General features: G+C 45.6%; 1 protein-coding gene across 1 annotated transcript in view; it reads right to left on the reverse strand.

The window, feature by feature from the left end:
- Positions 1-20,977, reverse strand: part of LOC122550332 (pituitary adenylate cyclase-activating polypeptide type I receptor-like) — a 158,961-nt gene that overhangs the window by 15,630 nt on the left and 122,354 nt on the right. The window contains exon 10 of the mRNA XM_043691058.1: positions 20,683-20,763. Within this exon, the coding sequence (XP_043546993.1) occupies positions 20,683-20,763 (81 nt within the window). The remainder of the gene's footprint in view (positions 1-20,682; positions 20,764-20,977) is intronic.

The raw sequence follows: 20,977 nt of genomic DNA on the forward strand, positions 1-20,977 counted from the left end.
GGTCTTTTCAGAACGCTGATAGGGGAGGGGAGGGAAATATATCCCTGGTGGTGGGGTCCGTTTGGAGGTGGCGGAAATGACGATGGATGATACGATGTATATGGAGGTTGGTGGGGTGGTAGGTGACGACCAGTGGGGTTCTGTCCTGGTGGCGATTGGAGGAAGGAGCAGCAATAGGCCATTCAGCCCCTCTATCCTGTTCTACTATTTAATACAATCAGGGCTGATCTTATCTAGGCCTCACCTCCACTCTCCTGCCACCCTCCATAGCCCTCTAAGCCGTTACTAATTAAAAATCTATCTATCACCTCCTTCAAATTACTCAACATCCCAGCATCCACCACACTCTGGGGGAGTGAGTTCCACAGATTCATGAGTAATGGCTCCTCATCTCTGTATTAAATCTGTCACCCTTTATCTTAAAACTACAATCTCTCGTTCTGGATTGCCTCACATGAGGAAACATCCTCTCTACATCTACATTTGCCAATTCCTCTTTAGCAGCTTATAAGCCTCAATTACATCTCCTCTCATTCTTGCAAACTAGTGACTTCAGGCCTAAACTGCTCAAGCTCACTTCATAAGGCAAACCTTATGTGGGCAGCACGGTGGCACAGTGGTTAGCACTGCCCACAGAGGGAAATGGGTCTGGGTGGGTTACTCTTCGGAGGTTAGGTATGGGCTGAAGGGCCTGTTTCCATACTGTAGGGAATCTAATCTTAAAAAAAAACTGGTCTCTGCAATTAGTCCAGTGACTGTAGAAATTGTAAGGAGAGTCAGCCAAGTGGACCTAATAGAACCAGAGTTCCCTGACTGAGGCTGTTAACCTGGACCAATCAGGGAGCCCTGGCTGACAGGTATAAACAGGAGTGTTTCTGCTCCTGGGCCTGGCCAAACTGGCCATAAACAGGTCCAGGCAGCGGGCCGTGGAGGGGGTTGTTAGGGCCGACTGCCTGCCCCTCTTCCGCGGTTACGTTAGGGCCCGGGTGTCCTTGGTAACCAACACCCTGGAGTTGTTCAGGGAGAGGTGGGCGCCGCAGGGAGTGGAGTGCATCATTTCTCCCTCCAACTCTATTTTGATTTAGTCCCTACCCTCCCCTTCACTGTTTGGTCACATAGCACTGCCCTTTGATGTGAAGGGCACTGCTTGTCACTGGCCATTCGGGTATTTCGTTTCTTCCTGGTGGTGGAAACTGTATAAAGATTCGTGCACTTTGTGTCTCTGAAAAAGCAAGAAGGAAAAATAAAACAGGAGTGACAGGGGTTCTGTTCCCTCGGAGATCTGACTCTGAGGGAGCTGGATCAGTGTCAGGGACTCTCCGTGTGTAAGTAAAGGGCGACTTGATACCAGCCTCTGTGGATTTTCAGTGACTCTCCTCTGAACTGACTCCAGTGCGATCACCTCCCTCAAAGGGGACCAACACTGTACAGGTGATCTGCCATCTCTCTTTGGGGCTCTGCCTGTGCCACCCCTCACAACTCGAATCCTTTCGCCAGTTGGCGAGAGCTGGGGGTCACACTGAGCTAAGTGAGGTGTGTTACTGTCCGTGCTGGGCGGTCACCATTCAGAGGGAAGTGCCGAACTGAGGACGTGCTTCGAAACAATAAAGAGGAAGGTTTCGCATTCAATTATCTTCGAGGGGGAGGGGGGAAGCAAATAATATCTAAAAACCGAAAGAACAGTGGAGGCTGCAAATCAGAAACAAAATTGGATGTTGCTGGAAAAGCTCAGCAGGTCTGGCAGCATCCGTGGAAAGAAATCGGAGTCAACGTTGCTGGATCCGGTTCTGAGGAAGGGTCACCAGACCCGAAACGTTTAACTCTGATTTCTCTCCATAAATGCTGCCAGACCTGCTGAGCTTTTCCAGCAACTCCTGTTTTGTGAGGAAATAATGCAGTTGGCTATGGGTCATGTGGTGTCGGTAACTGGATTGCAATGGAGAGAGACCCAAACTGATACTTTAGAATGGAGGTCCAAATCAGGTCGGTTAAGATAAGATTCAATCTTATTAAATGGCAGACCAGGGTGGCACGGTGGCTCAGTGGTTAGCACTGCTGCCTCACAGCACCAGGGACCCGGGTTCGATTCTCGCCTCGGGCAACTGTCTGTGTGGAGTTTGCACATTCTCCCCGTGCTCCAGTCTCCCCCCACACTCCAATAATGTGCAGGTTAGATGGATTGGCCATGGGAAATTGCCTGTAGTGTTTGGTGCATCAGTCAGGGAAAAAGTACAGGAAATAAGGGAGTAGGTCAGGGTGGGTTACTCTTCGGAGGGTCGGTTGGGACGAAGGGCCTGTTCCCACATTGTAGGGATTCTAAGGAGGGCTGGATGGCCTTATCTCGTTCCTTGTTGTTTTTTTGGGGGTTCTCAGACACATGAATTCAGTGAGTAAAGATCTGGAATCAAAGGCTAGTCTCAATGATGGTGACCATGACAACCATCATATGTTGCTTTAAAAGCCTGCTTGATTCACTGATGGGAAGGAGATCTGACACCTTCACTTGGTCTGATCTATGTGTGACCGGATATGGACTATCCGACTCGATGCTGCAACAACAACCTGCACTCACATAGCGCCACTGACACACACTAACATCCCAGACAGTTTGCAGAGACGTCACAGGGATATTGTCGCCTCTGGAGTCAAAAGGAACAAAGGGGCGATCTAATCAAGGCACACGGCATGAATAGATCAGGTAGTGACGAGACACAATCTCTTCCAAGGGAGGGAGAGACTGGGTTAAGGGGACAGGCGTCGGAGAATCTGGGGCTGGGCTCTGTGGGGGTGACCTCAAGAAAAACCAGACCTCCACGGATGCTTGTTGAGGCCGGGGGAGGGGAGGTGGGGGGGGTAGGGGTTGGGATTTTGAAAACTTCATAACTCAGACGCAAAGGGGATTAATCAAAGGTTTCAAAAGCCCAGGGGACTAGCTATGATACAGAGTAGGCACAGTGGATTAAATGGCAAAACAGGCCCGAGGGGCTGAATGGTCTATTCCTGTTCCCTAGGTAATCAGAGAAAGGACAAATTATCCTTTCGTCTCTTGCAGAATGGGAAAAGTGTAATGAAAAATATCTGCTGTACCACCCTCAAGAGCAACAGACCCCCACTGAGTGACACACTTGAGAATTTGCAAAAAGCTGATCAGCTCCACATTATAAATTTGTAATACCATTTAGCAAACTGGGAACAACATGGTGGCTCAGTGGTTAGCATTGCTGCCTCACAGCGCCAGGGACCCGGGTTCAATTCTACACTCAGGTGACTGTCTGTGTGCAGTTTGCACATTCTCCCTGTGTCTGTGTGGGTTTCCTCTCACAGTCCATGCTAAATTATCCTGTAGTGTCCAGGGATACCTAGGCTAGGTGGATTAGCCATGGGAAATACAGGGTCTGGGTGGGATGCTCGTCAGAGGGTTTTATGGGCTTGATGGGCCGAATGGCCTGCTTCCACACAGTAAGGATTCTATGATCAGTGACACAATGGGATTCCATGCTTTTAATTATTGAAATATTTCTTTAAGATACATACGTTTTGTAAGTGAGGCCTAGCCATTATAGACAGGCACATGTGTCTGTGAAGGCCATTTCTGTTCAGTATGTTGGATAACACTGTAGTCGGTTCCAGTCCCATCTGGTTCAGTAACGCCTTGATGTGTCAACCTTACTTGGTTTGACCTCCAGACCCACAGCAACCTGATTGGCCCTTAACTACCCTCCGAACTGGCCCTAGCCAACCACCCAGTTCAAGGGCAACTGGGGGTGGGCAATAAAAGTTGGATGCCTACATACCATGAAAGAATAAAGTAACAGATGGCTTGTAGGCATGAGCTTTACTAAAAGGGTTGATGGCATGTAGCTGATGGTTCACAATGATTCATGTTTCGAGAATATCCGCATGAATTGCAACTAATATTCACTCTCATCTGGTGCAAAAAGAAAACAGGAAACATGGCTCGACCATGGCTAACAGAAGAAATTAGGGACAGCATTAGATCCAAAGAGGAGATGTGTAAAATTGCCAGAGCAAGCAGCAAGCCTAAGGACTTGGAGCATTTTAGGATTCATAAAAAAAACAGAAGTCAAGAGAGGGAAAAGAGATTAAGAGAATAACATTCTAAGAACATAGAAACTGACTGTAAAAGCTTCTGTAGAAATGTGAACAGAAGATGATGAATAAGTACAAATATAGGTCAGGAGCTGGAGAAATTATAATGGGGAACAAAGAACTGGCAGTGAATTTAACGCATATTTTGGTTCTGTTTTCACAAAAGAGAACACAAATATTCTCCCAGAAGTGGATGACGGACAGGATAAATGGGACTTTTTCCAAGTGGCAGCCAGTAACTAGGGGTGTACTGCAGGGATCAGTGCTTGGACCCTAGTCATTCAGCATGGATATAATTGACCCGAATAAGGGAACTAAATGCAACATTTCTGAGTTCTCTGACAACACAAAACTGGGTGGCGTTGTGAGTTGTGAGCAAGGATGCTTCAGGGTCATTTAGACAAGTTGAGTGAGGGGAAATATGTGGCAGATGTAGTAGAGTGCGGCTAACTAGAAAGGTCAACCTACTTTGGTGTGATGAACAGAAAGACAGTATTATTGAAGTTGTGATAAATTGCAAAGTGTGGATATACAGAAGTCCTTGTACACCAGTCACTGGAAGTAGACAGGCAGGTTCAGCAAGCAATTAGGAAGAAAGATGGCATATTGGCCTTCATTGCAAGAGAATTTGAGTGCTGAAGTAGGGATGTCTTACTGCGGTTATGCAAGGCCTTGGTGAGACCAAACCTGGAGTAATATGTACAGCTTTGGTCTCCCTACCTAAGAAAATATACACTTGCCATAGAGGGAGCACAGTGGAAGTTCAACAGGCTGATACCAGAGATGACAGGAATGTCCTGTGAGGAGGGATTGGTTCAACTGGGCCTGTACTTACTAGAGGATAGAAGGGTGACATAGGATCTAATTGAAACATGTAACAATCTAACAAGGTTGGACAGACTAGATCCAAGGAGAATGCTTCCTCCTGGTAGGGGGTTTAGAATCAGAGGACGCTGTCTCAGGATACAGGGTAGACCATTTAGGACTTTTGGGAGTGAACCTGTGGATTTTTTTACCTCATAAAGAGGTCAAGTCCATGAATAGATTCAAGGAAGAGGTTGATAAATTTGTAGATCTCAAAGGGACAAGGAGAGCCAGCAGGAACATGACGATGGGATCAAGGGTCAGACCATGATCATTATGAGGAGTGAAGCAGGCTGGAAGGGCTGAATGGCCACTCCTGCTCCTTTTTTCCTACAGATGTTGTATTGGATTAACAACAAGAAGGTGCTGAGAACTCATGATCCCTGTTTCAGAAGACACAGAACTGAGTTTAACAAGTCCTGTCACTTGTGAGGCTGGAGTCTAAAAGTGGCCGTGGATTTTGCTAGCCCACGCTGGGCTGACCCAACTGCATATTGTGATGCACCTCAAAGTCCAAGAGCCTGCCACACTTGACTCCTTTGACCCAAAACCAAGCCAGGCAATGGGGGGATGGGCAATAAGCGTTGGGCTGGCGCAAGAACTAAGAACAAATGATCACCTTTAGATGATCATTTTGCCAGCACTGTGGGACAGAAATCTTCAGAAATGTTTTTACAAACATCCACTTGAGAAATTACCACCTCCGAGTTCCAAACAATCATGAGTCCAGGTCTGCGCAATTACCTGAAACCTGATTGACAATATCTTCGGCTCTTAATGAGGCACAACTGAAGGATGAATATTGAGAAAATACACTCTAGATCAGAGTGGTGCTGGAAAAGCACAGCAGGTCAGGCAGCATCCGAGGAGCAGGAAAATCGACGTTGCGGGCAAAAGCCCTTCATCAGGAATGAGAATTGAGAAAATATATCCCACTGGTTAGGTGGCCGGGGGTCTGTTTCTACCTTCAATGTTCATTCAAGTACATTCACAACACAACTGCCAAGCAATGATCACCTTCAACAAGAAAGCACCAAAACATCGCCCCTTGACATTACCACCACTGAATTCCCCCTGTCAATATCCTGGGGGTTATCATTGACCAGAAACTCAACTGGAATCACCACATAAACGCCGGGGCTACAAGAGCAGGTCAGAGGCTAAGAATACTGCTGTGAGTAACTCAACTCCTGACTCCCCAAAGCCTGTCCACCATCTACAAGGAACAAGTCAGGAGGGTGATGGAATACTCCCCACTTGCCTAGATGGGGGCAGCTTCAACAGCACTCAAAAGCTTGACACCATCCAGGACAAAGCAGCACCCGCTTGATTGGCACCACATCCACAAACATCCACTCCCTCCCCCACCGACACTCAGTAGCAGCAGTATGTACCATCTACAAGATGCACTGAGGAAATTCACCAAAGATCTTCAGACAGCACCTCCCCAAACCATGACCACTTCCATCTAGAAGGACAAGGGCAGCAGATACATGGGAACACCACCCCCTGCAAGTTCCCCTCCAAGCCACTCACCATCCTGACTATATATGGCCATTTCTTCAGCGTCCACTGGGTCAAAATCCTGGAATTCCCATTCGAACTTCCACCCTTTCCTTGTGGGTGTACCCTACAACGTGTAAACTGCAGCAATTCAAGAAGGCAGCTCACCATTGCCTTGCCAAGGACAATTGGGGAAGGGCAATAAATGTTGGTCCAGCCAGCAATGCCCATACACCATGACCAAAGAGGTAAAATGACTGTTGTTACTGTGGGGAAAGTGTGTTAAATTTGTTATGTTAGGTGTGCTGCATCTGAGGTTCTTTGGGATGGATAGGAATTGATGTGGTAAATAACCAAAGCCACAGCCAACTTGGTAGAAAGTGTTTCTATTGATATAGTGTGCCTTACAGCATTATCACTTTTGCACTTGTCAGGAAGTGTGGTAATCCATTTCCACACACCGCGATAGTGATCTGCTCATCAGCTCATCAAAAGAAGGAGAAGGATGGGACAATCACTGGGAATAACTCCGCTGCTCTCCCCTGCATGGTGTCACAGGCTAATACTTTGGGGAGGGGGGTGCTGAGGTAACCTTGGATAAGTCGTTCAGTCAGTCTCCGCGTCCTCTGACTCTGCTGCACTCGCTCACTGGACTCAGTGGCCTGAAGTCCCTTCACCTGACAAAGGAGCGGTGCTTCAAAAGCTTGTGATTTCAAATAAACCTGTTGGATGATGACCTGAGGTCATGTGACTGCTGACATCTTAAGGTAAGGCTCTTTTCAATGTTTTCATCCATTTCCAACATCAAACTGGACAATGTGAGGAAGCACCATTTTGCTTTTGTGATTAAGTCATATTTTCCAATTTATCAAATGGTGAGCTGGATTCCCTTATCAATAAGATTCTTGCATAAGGCCTTGGGCCTTCCTAATCTCCCATTACCTCGGAATCGGATTAAAGTTGACATCGTACCAAGGATAGCTGACCCATACTGAGGTCAGAGGTTGGTGTTCAGGAGCGTGTGAAAGGAGGGAAGAGGCAGGCAGGTTTTGGAGGGACGTTTGGAGGTTGGGGCCCAGAGAACTGAAGGCAGAGCCGCCGTCGATAAAGTGAACAATAAAAAAATCTGGGATGCGGAAGAAAATCTGAGCAGCATAGGGGCTGGTCAGCTGGGTCTGGAGGGGATTAATGGAGGGTAAGGAGTGGCAAAATCATGGATACATTGGAAAAACAAGGAGGCAAATGTTTAAAACTGAAGTATTTCCAGACCGGTTGGGAACATAGGAATGATGGCAGAAAGGATATCGGTGAGTTCAAACATAACAACAGAGTTTACGCTGAGCTCAGGCCGATGGAAAAGTGGCAAGTGGGAGACAAGGTACAGGATTCTGGAAAGGTTCCCTTCAGCGCCGGCACCTGGGCATTGTTGGCTAGGCCAGCCTCTCTTGTCCATCTCAAGGTAACATTGAGCAGTAGAGCTATCTCCTTGAACCGCTGCAGTCCAACTGGTGTAAGTCCGCCCGCAATGGAGGGAATTCCAGGATTGTGGCCCAGCGACAGTGACGGAATGGCGATATATTTCCAAGTCAGGATGGTGAGTGTCTCGGAGGGGAGCTTGCAGGGGGTGGGGTTCCCATTTATTGGCTGCCCATGCCCTGTTGGCAAGCCCCACCTGCCTATCCTCGGCATCCCGCAACGTTCCAGTGAATCAAAGATGACATTCCTCCAGTTTGTGCTGGGATTGACTGGAGCACTGCAGCCTGCCAAGGACAGGCACGTGGGGCATGTGAGCGGGACACTGTGTTAAAATTGCTGGCGACGGGAAGGTTGGGTCATGATCACTATTTCCCAAACGCCCCTCCCACTCTGATATTCTCCAATTGGACCAATAACCTTATGGGGGCATACACTAGTCCAGTGGGAAGAGGGTTTAAACTGGAGGGACAGGGGGGGATGGGAACCTAGGTGGGGTGTGGGGGGGGGGTTAGAAGAGTGGGGAAGACAAGGTTGGAGTCAAGATTAGAGCGGTGCTGGAAAAGCACAGCAGGTCGGGCAGCATCCGAGGAGCAGCAAAATCGACGTTTCGGGCAGGAGCCCTTCATCAGGGGTGGAGAGGAAAGACAGCAAATATAAATAAGAAAGAGGGAATGGTTGTAGGAAGCGACTGAGGAGGTTTCTGGGAGAAATCAGTTTGCTCACCACAATCGGGAACGGGATTCCGGAGGTCCCAGCGTCAACAAGCAGTGACGGCAAAATAGGGAAGGTGGGAACAGGGAAAAAGGAGGGACGGAGGGTAGGCTGGAGTGCTGATGGTGAACAAAGAAATGCTCACCTTCCAACAGACAAGAAAGAGATCAGGGCAGGGTAAAATTGTATATATAAATGCACAGAGTATAGTGAATAAAACTGGCGAACTGGAAGCCGAAATTGTTCGAGGGGGATGTGACACTGTAACATTGACAGAAACATGGCTCAGGCCAGAACAGGACTGAATGTTTAACAAAAACAGGAACTGCTGGTAAAGCTCAGCAGGTCTGGCAGCATCTGTGGAGAGAAGTCAGTGTTAACGTTTCGGGTGCAGTAACATGGGGCAGCACACCAGCGCAGTGGTTAGCACTGCTGCCTCACGGGGACCTGGGTTCGATTCCAGCCTCGGGTGACTGCCTGTGTGGAGTTTGCATATTCTCCCAGTGTCTGCGTGGGCTTGCTCTGGTTTCCTCTTCCATGGTGTAAATGTAGAGTGACAGGGGAATAGGTTTGGGTGAGTCAGATGGTTGGTGTGGACTTATTGGGCCAACTGGCCTATTTCCACACTGTAGGGATTCTAGGATTTCCTGCATCCACAGCTCTTTTGATTTTTATTTGGCTTAATAACTGGATTATAAAGTTTTTAGTGGAAACAGGGTGGCTAAAAGGGGAGGAGGTGTAGCAGTGTTGGTCAAAGATTACATCCTTGCCCCTGAACGAAATGCAGTTCCTAAATTAGAATCTACGTGGCTAGAGGTGAGAAACAGAAAGGGTGCAGTGACCATGTTGGGTCTTTCTGGAGTGGGAAGTGGAGACCACTTGCAGACAGATGATGGAAATGTGCAGTACTAAAGTGGGCTGTGATATTTGGGGATTTCAGTTACTGGAGACTGGGAAACCAGTAGAGTGTGGGGCACAGAAGGGAAGAAACGTGTGCTGGAGAACTTTCTGGAACAGTGTATTTTCACTCCGACTAGAGAGGAAGTTGTGCTGGATCTGATCCTTGAAAATGAGGCAGGACAAGTGGGGAATGTCAGAGTCAGGGGGAGCATGTGGGAAATAGCGATCATAACACAATAAGGTTCAATATTAAGTGGGAAAAGGATTTATAAAAATCAGTCAATGGTTAAGATGCCAGACCGGAAACGGGTAGATTTTAATGGTCTCAAAGTTGAGGTGGAGCACGTTGAATGGAAACACAATTTGGTGGATAAAACAGTAAATGGAGAATGGAAGAATTTCAAAGGAAAGATGAATAGAGTGCATAATAATCACAATAGATATCAGGAAGAGTATCCTCAGCTGCTCAGTGGTTAGCACTGCTGCCTCACAGCACCAGGGTCCCAGGTTCGATCCCAGCCTCGGGTGACTGTCTGTGTGGAGTTTGCACATTCGCCTTGTGTCTGCGTGGGTTTCCTCTGGGTGCTCCGGTTTCCTCCCACATTCCAAAGATGTGCAGATCAGGTGAACTGGTCATGCTAAATTACCCATAGTGTTCGGTGCATTAGTGAGAGGGAAATGGGTCTGGGTGGTTTACTCTTCAGAGGGTCGGAGTGGACTTGTAGGGCCGAAGGGCCTGTTTCCACACGGTAGGGAATCTAATCTAATCTAATTGCAGGAGAGAGTCTAAGGCTAGAATAAGGAAGACAAAGAGAAAGTCTAAGGAAACGATGGCAGGTTCCACTGAAACAAATAGCAAGATGCCCTTCAAACACATTCATGGTGAAAGATTAGTGAAGGGTAGAGTGGGGTTCATAAGGAAAAAGTAGGTAAGCTGCTCACTAAAACAAAGAACAGATAACAGTGATAGATAAAGGAGGTGCTAAAAAGGCTGGCAGCACTCCAGATAGAAAAGGTGCCAGGTCCAGATGGGATGCATCCCAGATTCCTGAGAGAGTTAATGGAACAAACCGTAGAGCTGTTGACAGAAGATCTCCCAAGCCTCCCTGAATACAGCACTAGTTCCAGGGGCCTAGAGAATGGCAAACGTGACACCATTGTTTCAGAAAGGGGCAAAGGAAAACCCAGGAACTGATCGATCTATCAGTTAGACAGCAACGGTGAGAGAATTGATGGATGCCATCGCATGGGATAAGATGTGTGAACACCCAGAGAAAAATAAGGTAATACTGGACGGTCAACACGGCCTTGTCAAGGGCAGGTTATATCTGACAACTTTAATTGAGTTCCATGGTAATGTGACACAGGCAGTGGATGAGGGTTGAGCTGTGGATGTTGTATACTCGGACTTTCAGAAAACATTTGATGTCGTGTCACATGGCAGGTTGGTTAGCAAATTAGAAATGTTTAGGATTGTTGAGTTTTTGCTCGCATGGATTAGAAGTTGTCTAAAAGATTGCAAACAGGGTAGGTACAGACGGACATTTCTCAGATTAGAGACAAGTTGAAAGTGCCCCAGGGATCGGTGTTGGGACCTTACTATTCCTGATATATATAAATGATTTGGAGATGGGGGTTGAGGTTAAAACGGCTAAATTTACACATGGTACGGAGCTAGAGCGAGTAGTGCGTTGTGAGGATGACGCTGAGTGATTTCAGAGGGACATTGACCAGTTGGCCAAGTGGGTAGATGCCTGTCAGATTAATTTCAATGCAGAGAAATGATGGGTAAAGCATTTTGGTAGATGGAACATAGAGAGAGATGATGCAGGCTCAATGGTACAACTTTGAGGGGAGGACAAGAGCAGAGGGACCTCAGGGTTCATGTGCATGATTCTCTGAAGGGGATTAGGCAAGTTGAAACAGTTGTTAAAGCAGCTTACGGAATCCTTGTGTTTAGAAATAGAGGCAAGGAAGTGATGCTCCACCCTTACAAATCATTGGAGGGACCACATTTGGAGTATTGTGCTGGGTTCCCAGCAATTTATTTAAGGAAGGATATTAAAGTCCTGGAGAAAGTTCAAAGATTGACTAGAATGATACCAGGAATGAGAGATTTCAGATACAAGGAGAGATCGGGGAGATTGGGCTGATTCTGCTTGGAGCAGAGAAGATTACAAAATGACCTGACTGAGGTATTCAAAATAATGAACATTTCAGACAGAGCAAAGAAGGATAATCTGTTTCCACTTGTTGGTATGTTAGTAACTAGGGGACCCAATTACAAGATTGTCAGCAAGAGAGCTGGGAGTGAGATGAGGAGAAATTTCTTTACTCAGAGAGTTGTTGGGATTTGGAATGAGCTGCTTGGGAGAGCGGTGGAGGTAGATTACAGAGGAGGGTTCGAAAGAGAGCTGGATTGATAATTGAAAGGGATGAAGGTTACAGAGATGGAGTTGGATTGTGGGACAAGCTGGGGAGCTCTTTCAGGAGCCGGTATGGACACGATGGGTCAAATGGCCTCCTCCTGTTCTCTAAAGTTCTATGATTCTAGAAATATCGAATCCACCAGAGGAAGGCAGAGGAAACGAAAGTGAGCAGTTAATAGAGCTGGAATACAAAAATGAAAGTGCAAATATGTCAAAAAAGACAAGTCTAACAGCATCATATCTGAATACACAGAGCAGTTACAGCAAGGCGGATGAATTAACAGCGCGGTTATAGCTGTGAACAAATCCAATATAATTGCAATTACGGAGACATGGCTGCAAGGTGACCAAGACTGGGAGCTGAAGGAGCCTTCAGTCTTTAGGGAAGACAAGCAAAATTGAAAAGGAGATAGAGTGCCATTGTTTGTGAAAGATGAAATCAATGCTATAGTGAAAAGATAGCGTCCCAGAAATCTCAGCGTGGTATCACTCTGCGTGGAGCTAAGAAGCAACAAAGCAGTCAAAGACACGAGTGGAACTTGTGTACAGGTCTCCAAATGGTGGTGGTTAGGTACGGGATGGCGTTAAACAGGAAATTAGAGATGCACAAACATGGGTACTACAGTGATTTTAACCACTGGTGATTTTAACATACATCTGGGCTGGCCAAGCCTTACTGTGAAAGGTGAATTCTTGGAGTGTGTACAAGGTAGTGTTTTAGACAAGCAAGTTAAGGAACCAACCCAGAAATGGGCGAACCTAGATTTGGTTTGGTGCAGTGAGGTGTTAATTATTTTCTTATGAGAGATCTATTTAGGGAAAAGTGACCATAACGTGATAGAATTCATCACTGGAATGGCAAGTGAGCAGGACTAATCCCAAACTAGGTTCCAAAATCTAAACAAAGGAAACTATGAATTCTTGAGGAATGTGTTGGCTACAAGAGATCGTATAATGTCATTATAGGGGTTGTCAGTGAATAGGCAATGATTAATAGTTAAGGAATGAATGTGCTTCATTTAGAAAACAGAAATGCAGCAGATTGTTTAAATGATGATAGATTGGGAGCAGCTGATGTACCACAAAGGGACCTTGCTGTGCTGTTACAATGGTCGCTGAAGATCAGAATGCAGGTGCAGCAGGCAGTGCAGATGGTGAATGGTCTGTTGGCCTTCATAGCAAGAGGGTTTGAATACAGTAGCTGGGATGTCTTGCTGCACTTGTCCAGAGCCACGCCTGGTGTACTCATCCAGTTTTGCTCTCCATATCTACTTGCCATAGCCGGACTGCAGCAAGTTGACTCCTGCGATGACAGTTCTGTCACACGAAGAGAGAGGTCGAGACTCGATGGGCTGAAGGGCCCCTTCTGTACTGTGTGATTCTATGGTTCAGCTGGGCCTGTATTCAGGGGAATGAGAAGGAACCTCTGGTTCCCCTGATGTTTCCTTTGGGGTGGAGGGGGTTGGAGTCTCGAACCAGGGGCTGGAGTTTCAGGACAAAGGGTAGACTATTCAGCACTGAGATAAGGAAAGATTTCTGCACTCAGAGGGGAGTGACCCTGCGGAATTCTCGACCACAGGAGGCTGTGGAGACCAAGTCACTGAATATATTCATGAACAAAAAAGGACGTATTTGAAAAGGCTAAAGGGGGAATGTTGGAACCTGGTTTCGAGATAAAGGTCAGCCATGATCATACTGAATGGTGGAGAAGGTTCAGCAGGCTGAATGGCCTACTCCTGCTGCCTGTTTCCATGGAATACAGACAGCAACATGCTGCCCACACAGGCTCACGAGCTCTTTAGAACCTGAGGCAGTCAAAACAAATACAATTGCAAGAAAGAAGAGCAACACATCAGCAGGAGCTGCAAGTGTGTCCAATGTAGCTCTCAGTTTTCAACCGCTTCTTTTCCCCCCCACACCTACAATCCTCACCTTCCACCTTACTCCATCTTCCTGAAGAAGGGCTAATGCCCGAAATGTCGATTCTCCTGTTCCCTAGATGCTGCCTGACCTGCTGCGCTTCTCCAGCAACACATTTCCATCTCTGATCTCCAGCATCTGCAGACCTCATTTTCTCTCCATCTTCCGCTCCTGACCTCCCTTCCTCATCACCACCTGCCCACCTTGGCTCCTGTTCCCAAATTCTGTCCTTACCTTTGAAACCTCCACCATGGGCCTCTCTCTTGGCTTCCATACTGAAGGTGTACTGGAGTGCTCAGCTCCCCCTGGGTGGCAGACCGTAACACTAGGAGCAGACGTCGGCCATTCAGCCCATCGAGTCTGCTCCGCCCTTCAATGAGATCATGACTGATTTGATCATCCTTTTGTTTTACATTGCTAGATGTTGGTAGATGAGATGTGGGTGTCACTGGCTGGGCCTGCATTTATTGCATATCCCTAGTTGCTCAAATGGCTGTTAAGATTCAACCAAATTGCTGTGGGTCTGGATTCGCATGTAGGCTAGCCTAGGTATGAGTGGCAAATTTCCTTCCCTAAGGACATTAGTGAACCAGATAGGTTTTTACGCAGTTGCTAAGTGGTTACTCAGTCAACATTAAGCCAACATTTTATTTCAGATGTTTTGTATCTAAATTTCCACCATGATGGGATTCGAACACATGAGAAGCAGCACATTGACTTGGGCTTTTGGATTACTCATCCAACGATATTACCAGCCACCTCCCCCAGGGCTCAACTCCACTTACTTGCCCTTTCCCCACAACATACAAGGTTGGTCTGGACAGCTGCATGAGTAGGTGGGGAGCAGAGGGACACAGATCCTTTGGAATTGACCGACAGGTTTAGACAGTGGATTTGGATTGGCTCAGGCTTGGAGGGCCGAAGGGCCTGTTCCTGGACTGTAAATTGTCTTTGTTCTCTTTGTTTAACTCTTGATGCCCTTAGCCATGAAAAATCTCTCTATCTCAGTCCTAAATATGCTTAACAACCCAAACACGAAAAGGATCACACAGATTCACTCCCCTCTGAGAGAAGAAATTCCTCCTCATCTCTGTCTTAAATGGGTGACCCGTCTCATTCTGAGATTGCCCTTTCTAGTCCCAGACTCTCCTACAAGGGGAAACAACCTCTCCACATCTACCCTGTCCCGTCTCCTAAGGATTTTGTGTGTTTCAATAAAGTCTCCTCTCATTCCTCTAAACTCCGACGAGTACTTGACCAACTTTTCTACCTCTGATATGAATAAGAAATAAAACTAGGCCACTCAGCCCTTTGAGCCTGTTCCATCAATCAATAAGATCATGGATGTTTTTAACTTCAATTCACCATTGCTGTATATGCCTGAAAATCGTCTATCCCCTCGGTGATCCAAAGTCCATCCCCCTCTGCCTTCAACATATTTAAAGATTCTGCATTCATTGTCCTTCGAGGAAGGGAATTCCAAAAACTCTGAGAGAAAGAATATAAGGATCATAAGTCACTCCCTTTATTCCTGGGTGTGGTGGGAGTACCTTCTCAGCTCTGTCGCCAATGCCAATACATCTTTCCCAGGATAACCATCCACTGTATTCCAGCTGTGCTCTGACTAGTGCTTTGTACAGTTTCAGCAAAAACCTCCCTACTTGTATACTCCATTCTCTTTAAAATAAAGGTCAATATTCCATTTGCCTTCCCTGTTACCTGCTGACCTTGGACGCTTACTATTTTTTGAGATTCATAGACAAAGACTCACAAATCCTGTTGCATTCTGTAGCCTTTCCCTGTTTCAATAATATTCACCTCTTCTGTTCTTCCAGCCAACATTCGTGACCTCACATTTTCCCACATTATGTGCCATCTGCCAAGTTTGTGCCCATCTGTCCATATCCTTCTGCAGACTCTTTGGGTCATCCTCACCACTTGCCTTTCCATCTATGTCTGTATCGTCCAGAAATGTGTTGATAGCACACTCACTTTCCTCATCCAAGACATTAACGTATATTGTTAATAATTGTGCCCCAGCACCGACCTCTGTGCTGCTCCACCAGTTGCTATCCTGACAATGCCTTCCATGTCCTAACCCTCTGCTTTCTATTAGTTAACCAATCCTCTATCCATGCCAATGTACTAACTCCAACACTGTGAGTGCTTATCTTACTCAGTAGCCTAATGTGTGACACCTTGTCAAACACCTTCTGAAAACCCAAATATATTACTTTCACTGCTTCCACTTTATCTATCCTGCTTGTTATATCCTCAAGGAATTTGAGTAAATTTGTCAGGCATGATTTTTCACCTTCAAGAAGCCATTCTTGATTGTTGTACATGCTTCTAAGTATTCTGATAATACAACTTTTATAATAGACATTAACCTCTTCACAATAACAGACATCATGCTAACTGTCTTATAGTTAACCTGAGACAGGTCTCTTTTCCTTTCAAATAAAGTTGATACATTAATTGTTGTAGGTGTTTGTGCCTGCATTAACAAACCTCTGCCATTAAGTACAGACTTTATCAGGAAAACTTAATTTCAACTTTTATTGCAGCAATGTTTATATTGTGACTCTGCATTTTTATATTTATTTTGTTTTAAAGGTTATTTTAATTATGAATGTAGAAATTTCAGAACATGCATCATTTCAACTTAATACTGTTTAAAAGTTATATGAAAGGTCCTGAAATATCAAATTGCACGGTACTTCTTATATATTTCATGGTTCGTTTTATTTTGAAAGTTATTTCGGCTGGAAATATACAGCACTGCACGCGTGGTGTTCAGTCTTGCAATATTTCAACCAATATATTGTCTTCTTCCAAAGCAGAACGTGTCTGCAGGAACCTAACTTTGGATTTAACACTGACTTCTATGGGAAATCATGCTTCACATAAAGTTGTTTCACTGAAAGCCATTTGTCTAAAAGTATTTCAATTCAAGTTGATATTTTCAGGAAGGTAACCACAACTTCAGGTGAGGAGTCACTGTAGTGGGAGCTGTGGGGTGGAAGCTACAGTTCGATAACTACTCGAGCCTCCTACTTTGGGACACGGGAGTTTTATGTCACTGAGTTAGCAAAGGAATTTGTACATCGGACATGAACTCTCCTGCCCTACCAATCGAACAACATCTCACTTCACCTCGTGAGATGAGGGACATGTTAACTAAGGAGTCAGTTACAAAAGTACATTGAAAGGTTTGGATATGATACTTGCCCAGAGCACTACCACATCCATGCTCAGAAATAAACAATTCTCAAACAGCAAAATCATAAACTGGAATGTCAAAGTGGGCTCATTCAAAGAAAAGGGAAGAAGGTGCCAGACATGAGTTGGGGGAATGCCTTTAGGAATTCAGGCACTGATATTCCAAACTATCCAAGTATGACACATATTTTGACTATTGCGCGCGGGGTTATTTTATAGTGTCTGATTTGTAAAGAGGTTGATGTAAAAGAGCCAGATGTTTGTACGATGTTGTGCAATCACAACGAGAAAGAGAAGGGATGTTACAGAATGGGGTAACTGCTTCGGCAAGTAGGAAAACTTTGCTGATTCAGGCTGAGGATGCATTTTCTGATAACCATCGTTGGTTGAACACTAGACTCTCATTTAAAGGTGTTACAATGCTGTCACTTTAAGAAGGTTATTTTGACCTTGTTTTTTTTTGAAGAGAGGTCGTAAGGACAGAGGTGCTGAAGAGTCTAGGTTAACTATGAAAGGGCTTTTGCCCGAAATGTCGATTTTCTTGCTTCTCGGATGCTACCTGACCTGCTGTGCATTTCCAGCACCACTCTAATCTAGACTCTGATCTCCAGCATCTGCAGTCCTCACTTTTGCCTAATGGGAGGGGAGTGGCCAGTTCTCCCAGTTCAGGCTTTTTCTAGTTTGTTTTAGCTGCAGCAGTCACAAGATGTTAGAGCTCAGGAGAACTGGTAGTTTCAGTAGAGGATTCCTCTGACTTTCTATGAAATATCTCTCTGGATGCTGCTCCTCATACCTGTAAGAATCTGTGTTTGAATTTACTTTGTTGTCATGGGATGTCTTTATGGGATACTACTATATTGGAACAGTTAATTAGTAATAGTTACTGTATCGGGTCGGTTAAGTTTACCAATAGTTAAGTTATTCTAAATTCTGGTTTATTTTGTTCATGTTTCAACCATAATGTTTAAATAAATTATTTTATGCTTAAAGCCGAATGGTTTGACCAGCTGCATCACATCCGGAATATCCACCTCACAACTGCCTTTAAAATAATTGGAGGGAGGTCTGGCCTGGTCCATAACGAAGGTTAAAGGGGATATTAATGAGAGCACTGAAGGACAGTGATCGGTTAACGCCTTGTTTGAGGTGCTGTTGAAGTTACTGGTTTCCATGGGCCCAATAGCAACTATTGATGTTGCAACCATGATAAAGGATGGGTGCCTGATTGACCTTATGGACCAAAAAATGGAAGGTGTTGGGCTCAGCTCGTGTGTTAATCCAAGGATGAAATAATTGTGAAATACTGATCTCTGTGAAACTGATTATCCGCAGGAAATGGGTGACTCTGTGTCTACCGCAAGAGGCCTATGTTTTAAAGTGAGAGAGACATGGTGAATGGGTACATGCGATGCCATTCAGAACTAAGGGCTTGGAGGATTGGAGAAAGATGGCAAGGAACTGCTACAAATATACGCAGAGCTTACAGTTCACCCCTGATCCTGCAGGCAGATGAGGAAGTCCATAACACTTGCTCAAGTCCACTGGGGGAACCTACAACACTATTGGAAAGACTAACTGAAGGGTTAGTTAGGATATTACATTAGGAAGTTATGCCAGTGCTGGGTGAGGAACAGTCCTGGGTAACTAGTAATTGAAGAGTGTGATCCTTCACACAAGATGGGACCTAATTCAATCAAGAGATTCAAAGTTATCAGGAGAGGCCAGTCCCTTGTTGCGGTAACATTGACATGAGTGCAGGGAGGGTGTCTTTGATTGAGGAAGAGAATTCCCCACCCTCATCCCCTTTGACTCCCTCATGAGTCAATAATCTATCTACCTCAGCCTTCAATATTTCCGAGGTCCCTGTCTCCACTGCTCTCGAAGGAACTTAGTTCCAAAGACCCACAGCACACTATAGGGAAAAAAAAAATTATCTCCTCCTCTGTGTCTTAAACAGGGGAAACCTTTACATTTAAACTGTGGTCTCTGATCCAAGTCTCCCTGTCAGTAGGGGGAGCCACCCCCTCACAATCTCGCCAGAATATTCATGGCCTTGATCAATAGATTCATCAAAGTTTAGGAAGTGAAGGTGTTGGACTCGGTTAAAATTCAGCTCAGCCACGATGTGACAGAGCGATGGAACACTGCACCAGTTCCAAGGGCAATGGTTGGCTGCCCAGCAACACCCATGTCCCATGAATGAAGGTGTTGAAGTGCTGTGTCTGTCCCCGACTGGAGATAATGTCCTAGTAGCATCATTGCTGGATCGTTAATCCAGAAACCCAGGTAATCCTCTAGGGACCCGGGTTCAAATCCTGCCACAGCAGATGGTGGAATTTGAATTCAATAAAAATCTGGAATAAAGATGATCATCATGACAAAGAAATCTTTGTCAATTGTTGACAAAATTCAGTGGTTAGCACCAGGGACTTGGGTTCGATTCCCAGCCTCGGGCGACGGTCTGTGTGGAGTTTGCACGTTCTCCCCGTGTCTGCGTGGGTTTCCTCCGGGTGCTCCGGATTCCTCCCACAGTCCAAAGATGTGCAGGTCAGGTTGAATTGGCCATGGGAAATTGCCCGTAGTGTTCAGGGATGTGTAGGTTAGGTGCATTAGTCAGGGGAGATGTAGGGGAATGGGTCTGGGTGGGATAGTCTTTGGAGGGTTGGTGTGGATGTATTGGGCCAAATGGCCTGTTTCCACACTGTAGGGATTCTAATTCTAATTTTCCTCGCCTATCAGTTACTGTGGGAATGATGGGAGAAGGCTGTCTCATTCTGACAGGGTGTCTCCAAGTTGGGGAATGGTTGAAATGGATATGTCAAGCAGACCCTTCAGCACTACCCACCCAACTCCCCCCCGCCCCAAATATCTACTTGACTTTCTAAAGACCATCTCTTCAATGCTTGGAGTGCATGTCCAGACTGTTTATCTCATTGCCGCTTGTTTGATAATACTGTGAACTGGTGTACGACTCACAACAGTGTCTACCTCCTTGGATGTGAAGTGCTTGGGGATTTCCAGAGGTTGCGCAAGGTGCTATATAAATGCAACTTCCCTCTTCTCCCCAATACAAGGGATCTTCTATTGTTGACCCATTGTGTACAACCTCACAACCAAACTGCAGTACAAAGCCAATTTCATCCAAATGCAATTATTTCAAACTGAACGGTAAATCTGACCAGTTGAACATACCGTTGTTAGATAATACACCATTCTGGCGGTGAGATTTTACACTAATATTGGTTAGCTAGTGCAATCATTCAACCACTAAGGCACTCAATCTTTCCCTTATCTGAACAGGTCTTTGTTAAGACAAAAGGATGGTTCAGAAATTTTGCCCCACACAATCCTAAACTCATTGACAGGTCAAGATTGACCCAGGATTGGTAGCCCCCCATCTCTGTCTTTACTTATCTACAACCCTAGTGGACAGAAAGGTACATATTAATTTCTTCCAGAAACACAAGGGTAAAGGATGCAAAGATTCCACGCATGCAGTCACAACAGATATCAGTTCATTGGGGAGGGAGGTTTCACTTTGACTTACAGGGTAATGGTAGATAGTTCTGACATCTTGCACACATGCTGGTTAACTCTCTGGGGCTTACAGTAGCATTTCTGCACACAGCTGTCAAACACGGCAAAGTTTATATTCAGTTCATTTACGGCAGATAGAATCAGCCAGAGGGGGAGAGGAAGGTGGAAAGGAAATAACATGATGAATGGCAACGAGCATGAGAGAGAGAAAGAGAGAGAGAGAATAAAGATGAAATCAACTACATTGCACTTCCCGACAAGAGTCAGTAATACAGTATTGCATTTTACACACAGTTACACACACA

The sequence above is a fragment of the Chiloscyllium plagiosum genome, chromosome 5 (assembly GCF_004010195.1).
Source record: "Chiloscyllium plagiosum isolate BGI_BamShark_2017 chromosome 5, ASM401019v2, whole genome shotgun sequence".
Lineage (NCBI taxonomy): Eukaryota > Metazoa > Chordata > Chondrichthyes > Orectolobiformes > Hemiscylliidae > Chiloscyllium > Chiloscyllium plagiosum.